The sequence below is a fragment of the Vanacampus margaritifer genome, chromosome 7 (assembly GCF_051991255.1).
Source record: "Vanacampus margaritifer isolate UIUO_Vmar chromosome 7, RoL_Vmar_1.0, whole genome shotgun sequence".
NCBI lineage: Eukaryota > Metazoa > Chordata > Actinopteri > Syngnathiformes > Syngnathidae > Vanacampus > Vanacampus margaritifer.
The window spans coordinates 892,018-909,233 of record NC_135438.1 but is presented as its reverse complement, the minus strand read 5'-3'; the positions used below and the strand labels follow the sequence as shown (position 1 = coordinate 909,233).

Genomic DNA, 17,216 nt, shown 5'->3' with positions numbered 1-17,216 from the left:
CCGTTTGCGGACCGTGGTTGCGGGTTCTGCTGACCAGGTCTTCCTCGGCGTTGGCTCGCCGGCGTCCGCAGGCACCAAAGAGATCGTGGCCGGTGTGGACGAGGAGACGGGTGACGTCTTCCTGTCTCTGGAGGCCAGCGACATCAGCCACACTTCTGCCTTCGTGTGGTCCAAGAACTACAAGCCCATCGGCGATTGCCCTCGAGTTGACGTCACCACCAAAGGACGCACGTAAGACTTTCCAAACATGCTTCATTACCGCTGCTGGAGACGTTACAGTTTTCATGTTAGTATCGTATACCGCTTAGCATGAACACCAAGAACAATCTTAGGAATATATTTGGTACAAGCTATAGCCGATAACATAAACAAATACGCGTTGCATTCAAGAGCGCTGTGACGTCTTTTTAGTTCCAGACTGAGTTTCCTCAACCCCGACAAAGACGATCTGGGCCGCTACTCCGTGCTGGTCACCGACACCGACGGCGTTTCTGCCAGCCACACGCTCACCGAGGACGGTATGCCGCGGCACGCCCGTCGTCTTCTGACCAATCACAATCGTTGCCTTCACGTTGGATGTCTTTCCCGCCGCAGCGCTCAACTCCATGCTGGAGCTCAGCTACGCCATCAGGAACCCCGGTGAGTATCGCGCGTGCCCTGGCAGAGGCGGGGCACGCCCGTCACATCACTGAAGTCCTCAATTTTCGGACTTGGGACCTGCTTGGCTAAAACCTGTGCAGGAGTTGACTTGAATTTGACTTGCAAGTTCAGATACTGAGTGTCTAATGTCCAAATATATGCGACAGTAACTTTGGAGCCGGTTGAAATTTGAAGGTTAAGACCTGAGCCCTTTTAGGACGGTTTGTCTCCTCCATGCAGTGGTCCCACTCAAGCACGGTCTTAACTACGAGGTCCTGGAGAAAGGCCACGTGCGCTTCTGGGTGCAGGCCGTCAAGCTCACGCCCGCCGTGACGTACAGGTTTGTCGTCAACGATAAGGAGGTGACCAGCGGCGAGGTAAGCGGCACGGAAGCAACGGGGCACGCTAACTCACGCCCCCAAAAATTTGCTTTTGAAGGACTCCTGGGAAAATGGCGCAATTCCCGTGCGGTTTGCAGCGTGGGTGCTTGAGAGCCTTTCCGCTCATGCTGGACCGTCTGACAAATTTGTACCAAATCTCTTGACGGGTCACTGAATTCTCCCCAAATGGCCGACTTCCTGTTCAATTCCAGACGTGGGTCATTGAGACGTTTTCATCGTCTTGTAATGATAGAAACGTCTACACAACTTTGTGTTGATGGGCGAAATCCGTGTCCTGGCCTAACTTTTCAAAAATTTCTTGGGGTTGTGAGTGACAAATAGCTGCTTCCGACCACAGTGGGCCACTTCCTGTTCCGTTAAGAAAAGCAGCAAGCCGCAACTGACGCGTCTGTCGCCGTCTGCCGCAGGGCCGCAAGATTAGCCACGACGCGTCCACGAGCGTCATCCAGATGATGGTGGACAATTTCACCCGCGAGAGCGAGGGCACCTACACGGTGCAAATCCACGACGGCAAGGCCAAAACGCAGAGTTCCTTGGTCCTGGTCGGAGACGGTAAACCTCAAGACGCCAAGCGCTCGCTGCGGTGGTGTTAGCACAGGCGCTAATGTTAGCATGACCATTTTTCTCTGGGTCCAGTTTTCCTGACTGTTCTGAAGGAAGCTGAGTTCCAGAGGAGAGAGCACGTCAGGAAGCAAGGTAAAGTCCCGTAAAGTCCCGTAAAGTCCCGTAAGGTCCCGTAAGGTCCCGGGGCTGCTGGTGTCGTCGTTTGAGGAGTTTTGGCACTTTTGTTTTGGCACTTTTGTTTTGGCACTTTTGTTTTGGCACTTTTGTTTTGGCACTTTTGTTTTGGCTCCGTTGCTGGAGTTTGCCATTTAAGGCGCACTCACACGAGGGTCATTTCTCCCGTCCCGTACCGAAGCCTGATTGCCCGAGCCTGGCAAGCCGCAAACAGCGATTCGGCTCCGTCCCAAAACGGGACGGCCCATTTAAATCCGTCCTATTTGCGTGACGTCGTCTTCGTGAGCAACGTCACTCTTCACTCGAGTTTTTCCCGCAACGATGACATTCAACAACGACGTCATTCACTACCGTCGCTCTTCGGCTAGTAGCCATGTTGGATTTTGACTCGGTCTCTGCAACAACAAAAAAAAGTCCCTTTTCTGTCCGCTCTTGGCTCATTGGTTCGTTCTACTGTCTTGTTAGCTCAGGTTTGCCCCGCCTCCCAAACGCGACTGATAGAGCGATCGACCAGACTCACTCTCCGGCAAAGCCGCAAGTGAGTCTGGATTTTCGGGCTATGATCTTGTCCCGCTTTTGTCCGTTCCAGGAGCACATTTCTCCGAGTGTCTGGCTTTCACCGTGACCGAGGACTGCACTGTGATGCTGGCCTGCAAGGTCTCGCTCGCGTTTGTTGCGTGCGTCGCCTTGTCTTGCGTTGCGCTCAACGTGTGCGTGGGCGTGTCCCTCTCCAGGTGGCGAACGTGAAAAAGGAGACCACCTTCCACTGGTACAAAGAAGATGAGGAGATTGTTCCAGAAACTCCGCCCAACGTCATGTCGGGGGCCTGCGCGCTTCCCGTCCCGCTGGTGAGCCGCGTTTATTGTGACTGCCATTGATCGATCGATTGATTGATTGATGTGTGCAGTTCTCGAGGAAGGATCAGGGTGTGTACAAGGCTGTGATGGGAGACCAGCGCGGAAAAGACACGTCCAGCTATGACATCTCGGGACAAGGTGCTTGTACCTGTTCCTGTTCGAGACCCCGTTCTTGTTCCTGGTCCTGATTGGCATTTGACAAATCGTTGTCTTCTTCCTTTGTAGTCTTTGATGACATCATCAACGCCCTCGCCAGGATCGCTGGTGGGTCACAATTTGACAAATATTTTAATAATTGAGTAATTGTTTGGAACCATTTTTTTTTTTATTTAAAACAGTCAAAATCCTCTTGATTTCAGCCTATCAGCAGTAATTGTTGGCTGATTTCTGTAGTCTTTCATGACAGAAGAATGATTATTTTCTGTGTTTAATCAAAATAAGACATTTACAAACATCGGTTTTGACTTTGGAAAACAACGACCGAACCGGTAAAATAGCACAACACCTTTCCCCCCCCCCTTTTTTTTTTTTTTTAATCACTATACAAATTGAAGTATGAATTAAACACCAAATCACACTGGTTAATAAACAGTAACCAAGAAATGCTTTTGTAATACACTTAAACTTTGACTGCCAGACGTTTTGAGAAAAGGGATGCCGTGGGTGCCAGCCGATTTAAGCATTTTGACTGATCTTTCAAGGTCCACAGAAAATTATGTGTTTGGACTATGGAAACACACATACTACCAAATGAAAGATCTTTCATCAGAAAAAAAAAGTTTGTTTCTACCTTATTCCGTTTTTCAGTAATCAACTATAGAAAATGGTTAGTTTCACCTCTGTTTTGGAAAAAAAACGTCTTTTAACGTCTTTGGCACTCCTCCATAGGATTTTACTAAACGTTATTTAACGTTTTTGGCAGTCAAAGAGTTAATGCCAAATTAAAATCAATTAGATTAATTGATTGAATAATCGATAGATGAATGGATTCTAAAATGATTCAATTGTGACAGCATTAGTCCACAGTGTAAACCGTTGATAGTAATGAACACTATAAAGCATCAGCATTATACGCCCTGTACAGTATTTAGCTTAACAGGATAAATATTAAGAGTTGGGACTCGCACCCAAAATCTGTGTTGGCTATTCGTGTTGACGCTAACGATGATCGTAAAGAACTTAAAGGGTTTACTCGTCGTACTTTCCCGAAAAGCACATCATAGTCCAACAAATCCCAAAAATCCATTTTGATATTCTGATCGAAAGTGCGCAGTAAGTTGTTGTTTGACTTTGGGCTTCGTTGCCACGGCAGCGTGTCTAAGCGCGACGTTTGCCTTTCAGGCGAGTCGGCTTCCGAGCTGGTGCTGCAGTGCACCCCGGAGGGCATCCGTCTGCAGTGCTACATGAACTACTACACGGAGGAGATGAAGACCGTGTGGAAACACAAGTAACCTTTTTTTTTTTTTTTTGTTCTCAAATATTGACTGAGCGAGAAGAAGGCAAACACGCCGCGTTGTCACCGGAACATTCCTCGCATAATTTGATGCCGAACGCCTTGTGTCGTTTTTCACCGTCTTTGTTGCATCTTTTTGCAGCGGTTCGTGACGCTTGTCTGTTGATTTTGTAGTTGTTCAAGGCGTCGGTCATCTTTTATGTTGTTCGCAGCGTTTGTCACTTGTTTTTGTTGTTGTTCATTTGCTACCTTGTCTTTTTTTTGTCCTTTATGTATTTGTTGAATGCGTCACTTCTTTTTGTAATTGCTCACGATGCTCATCAATTGTTTTTTTGGATTAGTTTGTCAGTTTTTTTTTTGTAGTTGTTGGTGTTCGACCTTTGTCGTTGCGTTAGCCACATTAGCGGCTCAACCTGCTAGCTAGCAAACTGGACAAGACGCCATTGATGCGACTGTTGCCCGGTGCGACGTCGCCCCCTGCAGGGAGAGCAAGATCGCCTCCTCGGAGAAGATGAGAATCGGCGGCACGGCCGAGATGGCCTGGATGCAGATCTGCGACCCGTCGGACAAGGAGAAGGGTCTTTACACCATCGAGATCTCGGACGGCATCAAGACCCACGCCAGGACCTTCGACCTTTCCGGACAAGGTAATCACGTCTTTGGTGACCGCTTTTGAATGAAGTCCTTGAGATGATGATCGCAACGTTAGAAACAAAACGAAATCTGGAAGTGTTCGGTTTAGGGAAACGGTATGGGATTTATTTATTTATTTTTATAGGTTTTAGGTGAACTAATGAATGCACGCACACACATACACATATTCACCCACATACAAAAAAAATAAAAAATACAAAAAATATATATATATAAAAAAAAAAATTAAAAAAGGAGAGCAATGATGATGACATGTAAAATCGGTAAAATTACCGAATGAACAATACTGAGCTCTCCAGAAAGAAACAAAACTAAATCAGCACAGCGACGCACGGCCAAAATCGTCCTTTTGCTTTGAAGCAGCGATTTCTTCAGCTTTTCGTCCCGCTCCCTGGAAAGTCCGGAAAAAAAATCATCCCCTGACACTCGATTCACCGCAACACATTGGGCGGACGTACCCGTTACAAAAAAAAGACTGAAGGACCCAAGCCTCAAATGATCGTAACAAGATGCACAAAAAGATCTCAAGTGCGTGAAATCGAACAGGAAGTCGGCCATTTTCTTTCGAAGCAGCAACTTCTGTGTCTAGTGATTGAATAAAAGGCATTTGGACAATGTGGACCCCTCAGGGTGATTTTCTTGTTGTCTTGATGGAAGCTTTGAACAGACGTTGAAATGTGGTTTGTTGTTCGGCAGCTTACATCGACGCCTACGAGGAGTACCTGAGACTGAAGTGAGTTGTTTGTCAATATTGACACTCTTTTCCGCTTCTTCGTAATCAAACGTAACTTGTCGTGTTCTTCCAGGGCTGCTGCATTTGCGGAGAAAAGTGAGTATTCCTGGCCTGGTGTCTGCGCCGGCCTCCGTTTATTCAAAGTCAGCGCGACCGATACATTTATGTCTCCTCAGACCGCGGCCGAGTGCTGGGCGGCCTGCCTGATGTGGTCACCATCATGGAAGATAAGGTACACGCAAAAGGCTGCACTTGTGTGTTCAAACACAGATTGGAAACACGTCAGCCTCAGGGGGGGGGGGGGGCTTTAGTTTTCAGGCTACATGTCAAACCGAGGCGGGTGGGAACGCGCGGGGCGTAAACACTGGACCACTCCCTCATTTTAACAACGCAACACATTTATTATATATTGCGGTCAACAAAATGTTTGATTCCAAACACGATCGACTGATCAACCTAACATTCCTTGCCTTCCCCTTTGGCCTCCTCCAGTCCCTGAGCCTGACTTGCACCGTGTGGGGCGAGCCCACCCCTGAGGTCACCTGGTTCAAGAATGAGCAGGAGGTGGCCTCCAACGAGCACACCAGGATCACCTTTGACGGCGGCAAGTTCTCCAGCCTGGTCATCAACCAGGTCACGCCCGAAGACTCGGGAAAGTACAGCATCAACGTGCGCAACAAGTACGGCGGCGAGTTTGTGGAAATCACCGTCAGCGTGTACCGGCACGGAGAGCAGATCCCAGAGTCCAAGCTGGCCCAGACCAGGATGGCCACGCCTGCTGTCATACCAGCCTCCAAGACGCCCACCCCCGCCCCGTCCAAGTCCCAGACCCCAGTCGTGTCCATGAAGAGCCCCACCCCCGCCTCCACTCCCAAATCCCCGACCCCGGCCCCCAAATCCCCGACCCCGGCCCCCAAATCCTCAACCCCGGCTTCCAAATCCCCAACCCCGGCTCCCAAGTCTCCCACTCCAGCACCCAAATCTCCCACCCCGGGCCCAAAGTCTCCCACCCCAGCCCAAAAGTCTCCCACCCCTGCGCCCAAGTCTCCCACTCCCACCCCCAAATCTCCAGGCGTTAAATCTCCAACCCCATTTGGAAAGTCCGCAACTCCCACCTCCAAGTCCCCCACCCCGAGACCTAAGTCCCCCACCCCTAGTGTCAAGTCACCCACTCCAGCCAGATTCATGAAATCTCCAACCCCACCCAGGAAGTAGTTGGGGGCCCACCCTGACCCTAAAATCCCCAGGCTTGAAATCCCCAAACCGCCAAATCTTCAGGTTTGAAGTCTCCAACTCCCTTGGGAATTTGTCTCCACTCTGCCCAGATTTATGAATTCTCCGGACCCTCCCAGAAGGTCGGCTGCGGCCCAACAGAGCCTTGAAGTCCCCTCCCTGGCCCTGAAATCTCTCACCCCATCCCTCAAATCTTGACTTCAGATCTGAGTTTCTTGGGAAAATCCCAAAGTTCACCCCCTAAGTTCCTGACATGTACGCTGACACCAAAAGTTCCCCACCCCTTGCCCAAATTTGATCCTGGACGTGTCCCAGTCCCATCCAGGTCCAACCTGGCCCTGCTGTAACCCACCCCAGCCTTGAAATCTCCCACTTCACCCCAAAATTCCCTACCCAATTCCCCAAGTCCTTCAATTCTCCAACGCCCTTGTAAATGTCCCTGACTCTGGCCCCCCAGGGTCCCCGACCCCCCCATCATCAAGAATCCAGAATCAGGAAGTCTCGAATCTCTGAGAGAACTGGCGTCGCACTCTGGCCCCAAAGTCCCCCAACCCAGACCGCAAATCATTACACGTCTTCAAATCTTCACCCCCAAAGGGAAAGTTCTGGACTCCGGCCCCCCAAGTTTGGGACCCCCAAGTTTGGGACCCCCAGCGTAAAGTCGTCAACCCCACCTGGGAAGTACAGCAGGTGATGATGAGAGTTTTTAGCATGAATGTGAAATTGGTCGCAACATCGAGAAAAAAAAGTCGCCTTTTGTGCTCACTCGAAAATGTTTGCGATGCGACTCGATAAGTTGAAAAGATGCACCTTCCGCGGCGCTAGCGGAATGCTTGTGTGTGTGTGTGGGGGGGGGTATTAGCGCGGATATTAGCGTGGATATTAGCGCTTCTTGTTTTGGAATGAAACGGTACACAAGTTGTTGTTTTGTTTTTTCAAGATCATCTCAAGTTGTCTAAAATGGATAATCGAGTAGACAAATTGTTTGTGTTGTTGTTGTTGTTTCCTGGCCATCAAGTTTGAAATTAAACAAGCAAGTCAAGCAATGCGACTACAAATATGCTTTTTCTTTTCACTTTCTATTGACAAACACGTCAAAAGTGTTTTAATGTCAAGTCTGGGGTTCCACACTTTACTGCTGTTTTTCTCTTCTTTTTTTCTTTTCTTTTTTTGACGTGAAGCAAAATCTTCCCTCAATAAACAACGGCGCTGACGTATGGAACTGGTCTTTGTTTTTGTGGCGCTGGATCCAAACGCAGAAAGTCAAAACCGCTCCACAAACGGCCCGGCCCGGTGCTTCTGCTCAACTGGCGGGTCCACAAGCTCATCGCCTGTCGAGTAGCAGCACCGGCCGGGCTCAAGCGAAACCGGCTCATGGATTCTGCTTTCTGGACCGGATTCCCCAACCCTGACTCTGATGCACACTGGATGAACGAAAGAAAAATTCTGGTCAAAGTGTAATGTTTTGTGGCCACAATTGAATATTTTGCGAGGCCATCATACCACACAAATGCGTTTTTTTTTTTGTGGCCACAAGCGGCCCGCGGTCCACGTCAGAGGACTTGCAGGAAACTCGGACAATTGTAGTCCTACTAGACTGGACATGGAAACCTTGAAGGCGTGTTAGAGTGGACTTATGGACTTGGTGTGGTAGACTTGGAAGATTGTAGACCTGGTAGACGTGATACAGGGATGTGATCTTTCCGCTAATTCGCGGAATTCCGCTTTTTTTTATCTCCCCTCCAAAAAAAAAAAATTCCGATTTTTTTTTTTAGTAGTTCATTGTGTATGCACATGACTCCGACAGATAACATCTTCTGCTATAACAAAGACATTTGTGGTATGCTCTAATATGAGTTACTTTTCATTTGGTCATGATACAATTATTTGTTCATGAAATTTGTAACTTAGTAATCACATCACAGATATGATGATATTCTCAGTGATAGTTTTTAAAAGCAAAGGCAGTCCAATGTTTTTGAATGTGACTGATTTTGAGTTGACTAAAACTGCCATTTTATATGGGATAGTTCAATATACATTGGAAATTTATGCTGTTGTTTTGTCTATTTCTTTGTCATGTGAGTGCATTGAAAGTACTTAAAAACACGGAAAACCCATGAGCTCCGGGGCCCAGCTGGGTGCCAGCTGCCCCCAGACCAACGGCTAAATTTTCAGATAATTTCACTTTGGTCAAATCACATCCCTGGTGATAGCATTTTAGGACTACAAATTCATATTTTGCAGCCAATTTAGCCTTTTTTTTGTGCATAATAAACGACTTCATGGCCGCTGATTTGCATTTTGTGTACACGTTACGCTCATTTTTGGTAGGACAGACCGTTTTCTTGCGTCCTGTTGGGGGGGGGGGGGGGGGGTTCTAAATTCATGAAAATGCCCGGTTGGCATCGCGTGACTAATAGAGGCGAAGTCCACTTTGTTTCAATTTCAAGGCCGGCGCAAGCGTCCTCTTTTTTGGGAAATGCGAATATGGTCACCCTCAAAATTGAATATTTAGTTGCTGTCATGCCGAAGTCCGAGTCAAGTCGCTTTCAAACAGCACAAATAAGCATTTTGTGAGCACGTTTTTCCATATTTTGTGGCCACAATTTAGGATTTTGTAGATGCCGTGTCGTCTTTTTTTCCCGCCACAGACGAGTGTTTTGTGCGCGCGCTTCACTTATCCTGGTCTCAGAATACTCAATTGTGGCGACAGGCAGCTTTGCAATTTTTATGGCCGCATTTTCACATTTTGACCTCACAAACGAGGTCCACCTTGTGGTTGCAATTTCAAAACTTGCGCTGTGTTGTTTCCTGCTGTTTTTCTATGTTTGAGATCTGACGCGAAATCCGCTCTCCGCTTTCCTCCTCAATAAACCCTGACTGTGACGTATGGACCTGGTCTTGGTTTTTGTTATGTGCTGGTGTCTGTCAGGCCCGCCGGCCAGCTGAACAAACCTGCTCCCGGTCGCGCCGTGGGCGGGGCTCGTCGCCGTGTGACTGTTTGTTTGTGTCGCGGGTACGACGGGTTGCCGTCCACAAGCTCGGTTGCAGGTCGGCAGACTTGACATGCGGCGCTCTGACGGGCCCCCCCAGCTGAGCCCAGTCCGGTCGGACCCACACCAGATGTAAGTTCTGGCAAGCGGTAGCGTGTGCGATCCAAGCCAAGACCCGCCCCGTGTTGTTTGCTCACACTGGACCGACCGGTTCTGGTGTCTTTGCTCAATGCATTAGCGGCCGGTTTAGCTTGACGTGAAAGTGGAGCGAAATAATCGCACGCGGAGAGAAGACGACGAGTGGAGGGGAAACCAAATGGAATCCTGTCGCCACGGAACCCGTCCATGTGGACCACGTCCAGATGAAAGCAACTTTGTCATCTTCAACATCAAATGAGGGACTTGCTGTGGAATTGGAAGTTTTTGAAATCCCTAGACTTGAAAGAGGCGACTTGGTTGAGTGGACTTTTGGATGATTCAACTTTGCAGATTGGACTTGACCTACAGTATCGACTTGATGGAGTGGACTGTGTAAAGTGGACTTGTAGTCCTGTGGACTTTTTGGGGGCCCTGGTAGAGAGGACATGCATACTTTATAGAATGCACGAGCAGACTTGGCAGCATTTGGACTTAAAGGAGTGGACTTGTAAACTTGACATCCTGACCTTGTAGACCAGAACAATCGTAACCTCCGTCCTTCGGGACATAAAAGTGCACTTCATAGACTAGATTGTAAACCTGGTAAGTGGACTCGGCATGGTAGACTTGTAGACTTGGACAGTTCACGATTGGAAGAGTTCACTTGCCGACTCAAAGAAGAAGACTTGCGGGCAAAGGAGTAGAAGACACGTAGACCTGATAAGTGGACTTGCAGACTTGATGGAGGTGATGATAAAGTGGACTTGCAGACTTGGCGCAGTGGACTTGCGGCCTTTGTAGACTGAACTTGAAGAGCCTGGATGGTTGTATTTTTGGCACAGTTGACTTTGTTGAAAAATGTAACCGTTCTAAAAGGCCACTCGTAGACTTGGGAAATTGTAGTTCTGGTCAAGCGGACTTTCCGATTTGCTCAAGTGGACTCGTGGACACGGAGGAGTCGACTTTGAGACGATTGTAGAGCCACTAGAGCGGCCTTGCAAAGGGGATGGCGTCCAAGGAGGAGTCTGTGTTGTCGGGCTTGTCCGCTCTGAAGGACACGGATCCTCCTCCTTACATCCAGCCTCACTACAAGGAGTCGTACCGTCTGGCCATCTACGCGCTGCTCTGCGGAGGCAAAGACGCCTACGACGACTTCCTGCAGGCCGAGCAGATCAACCACTTCCTGTCCGAGACGGAGGTCCGCTTCATCTTGGAGAACGCCGAGGCCCCCGTGGCCGAGGACGAGGACGACCCGGAGGGCCGGCGCCCCGGAGTCCGGCCGGGCCCGTCCACCTACTTCCCGCTGGACTCGGACGAGGAGGTGCCGGACCTGGAACTGGGCTGGCCCGAGGTGGCTCTGGAGGACCAGGACACCAGCATCAGTTTGCTCTTCCACCCGCCCAGGGTCAACACGCCCACCATCAAGGAGGTGGTCCGCAAGCAGATCCAGGATGCCAAGCAGGTGAGCCGGGTCTTTCTGTGGTTTAGCCTCACATGGTCGTGGGTAACAACAATGAGAGTTAAAAAAAAAGAACTAACTTGGACTTTTATCAGAATACTTTGATTTGATGCTTTTAACTGTTTTATTTACTGTCATTTGTTTTAACCCTCATCTTTGAGATTGTTTTGAAATGAATAAAAAAAAAAAAAAAGAGTAAATAAAGTGCAATAAATAGTTTATCAAGCATAAACTTACACTTTTTAGACCAAACACGCAATTCACTTTGTTAAACACGAACGTTGACATTTTAGAGCATATAGAGAAGTCATCGTGTCCTAAACTTAGAAAGAACTTCAAGCATTGCTTTAATAATGTGCATTGCTTTAATAATGTACATTTTTTAGCACAAATTCACAAAGTGTAAAAAAAAAAAAAAAAAAGAAAGTTCATGAAATCGTAATTGTTTTGTTATTATTTTGAGCTTAGAAGTCTTATCTGTCCTTCTTGGAGCTTATAAGCAAATAATAAATGCAAAAAAATGATGTTCCACATTTGAGAGCGTTTAAGCAATTATGTGTAATAAAGAATATGATCAAACATGAACTTTTTAGAATTTATAATCAGGTCGTTAGTATGCAGTAAAGAGTTGATTAAAACCAACACTTATAAGACGTCATCCAGGTCTTATTTCTAAATGGATAGCGTTCCTTTCCAAACAATCTTTTTGACTTGCTCGCCGCGCGTCCGCAGGTGGTCGCCATAGCGATGGACGTCTTCACAGACGTGGACATTTTCAAGGAGGTCGTGGGCGCCACGCTGCGGGGGGTGGTGGTCTACATCCTGCTGGACCAGGGACACTTTGGCAGCTTCCACGACATGTCGCGCAGGGCCGGCGTCAACATCCGAGACCTGAAGGTGCGAGTCACGGCTGCCTGCAGTCCATCCGACCAAACTTTTTGTGGGTCGACTCATGAGAGACGCATGTCCAATTTGGTTGTCGCAAATGAAACTGGTTTCGGGGGCGGCAACGTTTTTAAACACATTCTAAGATGAGTTATTAGAACAGCGGGGGGGGGAATGGACAAAATGACGCTTGAATGGCTGCTTCGAGCCAAAATGAAAGTATTCGGAGGGTCGAATCTTGATAGGCGGATCTTTCAAATTTCATCTTCCAAAGTCAAAACTCAAAGAAGTCAAACTGGCTTCACGGTCTGAATTTTCAAAAACATCAAATCCTGATGTAAGGACTTGTTCTCGAACACTCTCACCCGACACTTGTTGTCGCCACCGATTATTCATTTTGACTTCTTGTTTTTTAAAAGACCATAAAAAAAAACAAGAGAATTTGTCTTTGAAAAAAACATAATAAGCATAATTATGAAACTTTTTGAAAAATGACCAAAATGGCCACTTTATAGCTTCCTGAGACTTTTGGTGATTCTACTCATGATAGACGGGTCGACCAAATTTCATGTTGCTAACAGAAACTGGCTTTAGTGGCTGAATAAAAAAAAAAAAAAACATAAATAAAAAACTGCGTAAGCGATTTAAACCTATATTTTCCGACTTTCAAACTTCACTGCTGTGCTCTTCCCACACTCAATGATTTTTGTAGTTTAATGTTGTCCAAAATCAAATTCCTTGTAATTGAGTGTCATCCTGTAAATTGAAGAGCAAAAAGTCTCGGACTAGTTTGTCTTTGAAACTGGAAATGCTCAAAACCAATCCTAAATGTTCACCTTGGACAAAAACAGCTGGCAAATATGCCACTCATGCCGCATTCCATTTCGTCTCCAAATGCGCGGAATGTGATCACATGACCGTCGGCGGCACATCTCTTCCACGCCGCAACGCGAGCCATCGAGCTTTATAGTGAAAAAGGCGCCGACGAAAGCCTCGCGCCAGTTGCGGCGCGTCCGGATTTTCCAGTCGGGCCGCCTCGACTCCGACGGCGCAAACACAGCTCGGTCCTCGGCACGTTTGGTCTTGAAGCAACGGCAGGGACCTCCGCCAAGGCCCAACAATCCGCACCGTCACGGGGACACGCCTCCTCTCGTCAATGTCGTTGTTTGCGTTTGTGCTCGGCTCAGAGACGCGTTTGTTGAAGCGTCTCATGCACGAGTCGTTGTGAAGAAAAGCATCAGGAATAGTAACAGCATGAAATGCACTGTAACAGACGACAGCAGCTTTTCTGCAAACTGCAGCTCTGGAGGACCAAAACTGGCAACATTTAAAATAAACAAAAGACTCCATTTAGAAAAATGCACATTGAGATATTGACATGTTGTCATTGTCGCCATCAGAACATTCGCGTCCGAACGGTGCGAGGTCAGCAGTATCGCTGTCAGTCCGGCCTCAAGTTTCACGGCGGCTTGGAGCAACGATTCATCCTGGTGGACTGCCGCAGCGTTTTGTACGGAACCTACAGGTGAGAATTGATCACATGCTAACATGCTAACAGTTGCTATATGCAAACCCGTAGCATGACAGCCACTGATTATAAAAAAAAAAGGAAAGGCAGGTAAGGCGAGGTAAGGATTTCCCATTTAGCCATTTGGTCAGGTTTCAAAAGAGAATTGAGCAAATGCTAACATGCTAACAGTTGCTATGCAAACATATGGCAAGGTAGGAACCTGTGTCGAGGAAACCATTTTGCCTCGTGGTCACGCTAGGCTGACCATATTTGGATTTCCCAAAAAAGGAGACACTCAGCCCAGCCTCGAGATACTCAAATAACGCTTCAAGTTTGCTCCAAAATGCTAACTAGCTTCAGTAATCTTCCAAATGGAACCTCTTGTGTAGAAGATCCAATTTGAGCAAAAGATCTCTCACCATCTTTCCAGTGTGATGACAAAAGAATGAATTTATGAAACACCCCCAGACGACCCGAACCAGGATGTAAAACGTGGAAACGCAAAAGTCCACTCAGAAGAAAAGTAGCCATTTTCCGTTTGGGATTTGCTGACGGTCGCTCAAGCCACGTTTTGCTTTCTTTCAGCTACACGTGGTCCTTCGAGAAGGTCAACGTGAGCATGGTTCTGGTGGTCACCGGGCAGCTGGTGGGCTCCTACGATGAAGAGTTCCGCCGCCTGTACGCTCGCTCGACCGTCCCCGAAGCGCTTTCCGAGGACCACCTGAGAGACGCGGCGCCGCTCGTCCTGCGCAGTCCAAACTCCAGCCAGCTTTCCCTGCATCATCTTCACGTCCGAGCCCGAGGATCTGGCGGCTTGAGGGCTTCGGCTCAGGATGACCTCTTGGACGCGGCCGCTGTCATGACCCGGGGCCTCAGCGTGCAGGACCGCCTGCATCTGTCCCACTTTCCCGACCACATGATCAGGGGCCACAGTTTTGGTGGCGACCTGCAGAAGTTGAACCCCACGACCCGTCTGAGGATGGGGACCAAAGACATCAGACTGCCCGCGGTTCCGGACTGGACCGTTTCAAGCCCGCTGGCGCCCAACAGGATGTCTCACCAGCATGTCCGACACCAAAGCCGCTACGGGCCGGACCAGAATCTGATCCCTTTCAACTCTGACACGTCCCTCCACAGGTGGAAGATGGACGCGTACCTGAACGGCCAAGGGAACCTTGACGGGTCGTGCGACGCTTTGTCCCCGCTGACGTCGCCGTACAACAGCCGCACGGGCCTCAACGACCATCAGGCGCAGGGAAGCAGCAGCAGGTCCAGGGACATCAAGTCCCGCTTGGACGAGATCCGCCAGAAGCGACTCAGTCTGCAAGAGTACAACAATCTCAGGCAGAGCCAAGAGTCTCTGCGCTCCGCGTACCAAAGTCTGGATCGGCCCAAGTTCAAATCTCCGTTGAGAGGCATCGACGTGAGGCCGAATGTCGCGGCGGACGTCGGCAGCCCGCAAGTCGCCAACCACAAAGATCTCGATTCGAACCCGGCGGACGACAGCAACCGCTCCGCCTCGTACTTTGACATCCAAACGGGTCCCGAGCAAAAGGCGACCCCGGCGTACGAATGGTACGAGCCGCTCGCCAGGACCGCTTCGGGCGCCCAAGTGGAGGACAAGCTCAAAGACCCCTCCCTCAAGTACCCCGGTGGTCTCCAGCGCCCCAGAACGATGGAGTCCCTCATTGAAATCCCCGAGGAGAAAGAAGGTTGCAGTTTTCCTGTCAACGGGGCCGACAGTCGCCAAGACAGAAACTACAGAAATGAAGGCCAGACTTCCAAAAGGAGTGAGAACAATTCTGGATCTCAAGAAGCAAAGAAGTCGCCTTCTCACCAGAAGTCGACTCCTCCAAAGATCTTAACGGCCCCCGACGGGAAAAGTCTTCATCGGGAGGATTTGACGCTTCACCGGAAGAATTCCGCCCGGCTGAAAAGCTCGGAGGAAAAGAAGACTTCCAAGAAGGAGGAGAAATCGCTCCAAAGGAAAGCCTCGCTGCGATCCCAGAACTCCTCCGGCTCCAACTCGCGTGCGTCCCTGGTGGGAAAAAGCGCTTCCGGCGAGCACCGGACCAGCCAGAACTCCATCGGCAGGTCGGCGGCGGAGAACGAAAAGCCAAAGTCTTCCTTCGCCTTCCACCGATTATCGTCTCAGCGCTCCAGCAAACGGAAGCCCAACCCGGCGGAGCCGGAGCCGGAGCAGAACTCCCGGGAACATCTGGAAGAGCAGGAAAAGGCGGCCTACGAGAGCCGGCGGGAAAAGGCCTACAGTCGCTACGAGTACCTGCTGCATTCCGGCGGGCCTCTGCACAAAGCCAAGCGAGGGGACGGGGGGCCGCCCTCCGACGGCCCCGCGTCGTACCAAACGCACGGCGGCGGCGGCGGCGGCGAGAACCGGCTGGGACGATTCATGCAGCGGGTCGGGAATCTCATTGGGAAGAACAAGTAGGACACCGCGAGCAGAAAGTTCTCGGTACTGTCCGACTGATTTGAAATGGCCGTTTCTGGGCGGAGACTCAACGACTATCAGTGGCATATGCAAATGTGGCCGTGCGAGCCCCGCTCCCCATTGGTGGGCTGGTTTCGCGCTCGTTCCTGATTGGCCGCAGTCCCCGGCTTCCTCCAGCGTCCGTTTTTGAATGTCACGTTTACAAACGGCAACGGAAATCCGTCGGACTGGACCTTTACTGATATGTGCCGTCTTGTATACAAACGTTTTTGTGTCTTGCACAAACATTAAGCGTGAAATTGAGCAAGTCCATCTTTTTGTTATCCAATCGTTGATAAAGATTTCAAAAGAAACACACAACCTTTGAGCAAGGCCCTCTTGTGATGTAACAGTGGGGGGCCAAAGTTTCTCTGCCTCGCTAAGACTAAAGTCTCATTTGGTGACTTGGTGATGAAGTGTGGCCTCCCCCAGGGAAAATACAATCAATGCTTCATGATTGTTGGCTGGATGGCTTGTTGATTGTAACCAGTGTTCATTTTGTCAGACATTTTTAAATTGAGTCTGTTTTAGTCCACTTTTAATAACATTTCTTACTTTTAATCATAGTTATTAGTCAACCTCATCCCATTTTTATTTAGTCCATTTTTAGTTTACTACAAATCGAGCATTTCAGTCCAAGAAAGCATTATTTTATTCATCTAGTTTTAGGGACAAAAACTGCCAAGGTTTTAGTTTAGTTTTCGTCAGGACAATCATTTTATCCCTCTGTATATTTTTTCATTTCAGATCTAAAACGATTTTGCATGCAATTTCCTCTCATCTTTTTGATGGAAAAACAACCTGACACTCAATGACAGTAAATCAACAAGTGGCTATTTTGGCTCCATGCTATGAGCTAATAAATTAGCCAGCATTAGTTAGCGGTGGGATTAACATTTTTGTTGGAACGTTATAGCCGTTGGGTTAATGTTACGTTCTAACTATAATTGACTCTTTCTTTTTCTTTTTTTGGAACCTTTCACGGCGACTCCACCTCCTGCCTGCCCCGTGTTTGTGCATGTTGCACCTGCG

General features: G+C 48.7%; 2 protein-coding genes across 9 annotated transcripts in view; both read left to right on the top strand.

Moving 5' to 3' along the window:
* myom2a (myomesin 2a) overlaps positions 1 to 7,925 on the top strand; it is a 28,256-nt gene extending 20,331 nt beyond the window's left edge. For all 8 annotated transcript variants that reach the window (XM_077571511.1, XM_077571507.1, XM_077571508.1 and 5 more), the window contains 16 exons: positions 72 to 231; positions 412 to 518; positions 595 to 639; positions 880 to 1,016; positions 1,448 to 1,592; positions 1,677 to 1,736; positions 2,368 to 2,435; positions 2,513 to 2,626; positions 2,686 to 2,773; positions 2,861 to 2,899; positions 3,977 to 4,082; positions 4,572 to 4,735; positions 5,439 to 5,475; positions 5,549 to 5,571; positions 5,652 to 5,707; positions 5,968 to 7,925. In XM_077571511.1, coding sequence (XP_077427637.1) covers positions 72 to 231; positions 412 to 518; positions 595 to 639; positions 880 to 1,016; positions 1,448 to 1,592; positions 1,677 to 1,736; positions 2,368 to 2,435; positions 2,513 to 2,626; positions 2,686 to 2,773; positions 2,861 to 2,899; positions 3,977 to 4,082; positions 4,572 to 4,735; positions 5,439 to 5,475; positions 5,549 to 5,571; positions 5,652 to 5,707; positions 5,968 to 6,690 — 2,072 coding nt within the window. In that variant the 3' untranslated portion in view covers positions 6,691 to 7,925. The remainder of the gene's footprint in view (positions 1 to 71; positions 232 to 411; positions 519 to 594; positions 640 to 879; positions 1,017 to 1,447; positions 1,593 to 1,676; positions 1,737 to 2,367; positions 2,436 to 2,512; positions 2,627 to 2,685; positions 2,774 to 2,860; positions 2,900 to 3,976; positions 4,083 to 4,571; positions 4,736 to 5,438; positions 5,476 to 5,548; positions 5,572 to 5,651; positions 5,708 to 5,967) is intronic.
* Positions 7,926 to 9,745: 1,820 nt separating this feature from the next.
* On the top strand, positions 9,746 to 16,954 carry LOC144055650 (uncharacterized). Its single transcript, XM_077571821.1, has 4 exons — positions 9,746 to 11,304; positions 12,034 to 12,198; positions 13,587 to 13,711; positions 14,282 to 16,954. Exons 1-4 carry the CDS (start codon positions 10,849 to 10,851, stop codon positions 16,143 to 16,145), a joined length of 2,610 nt encoding a protein of 869 aa, XP_077427947.1. The 5' UTR covers positions 9,746 to 10,848; the 3' UTR covers positions 16,146 to 16,954.
* Positions 16,955 to 17,216: the final 262 nt, after the last annotated feature.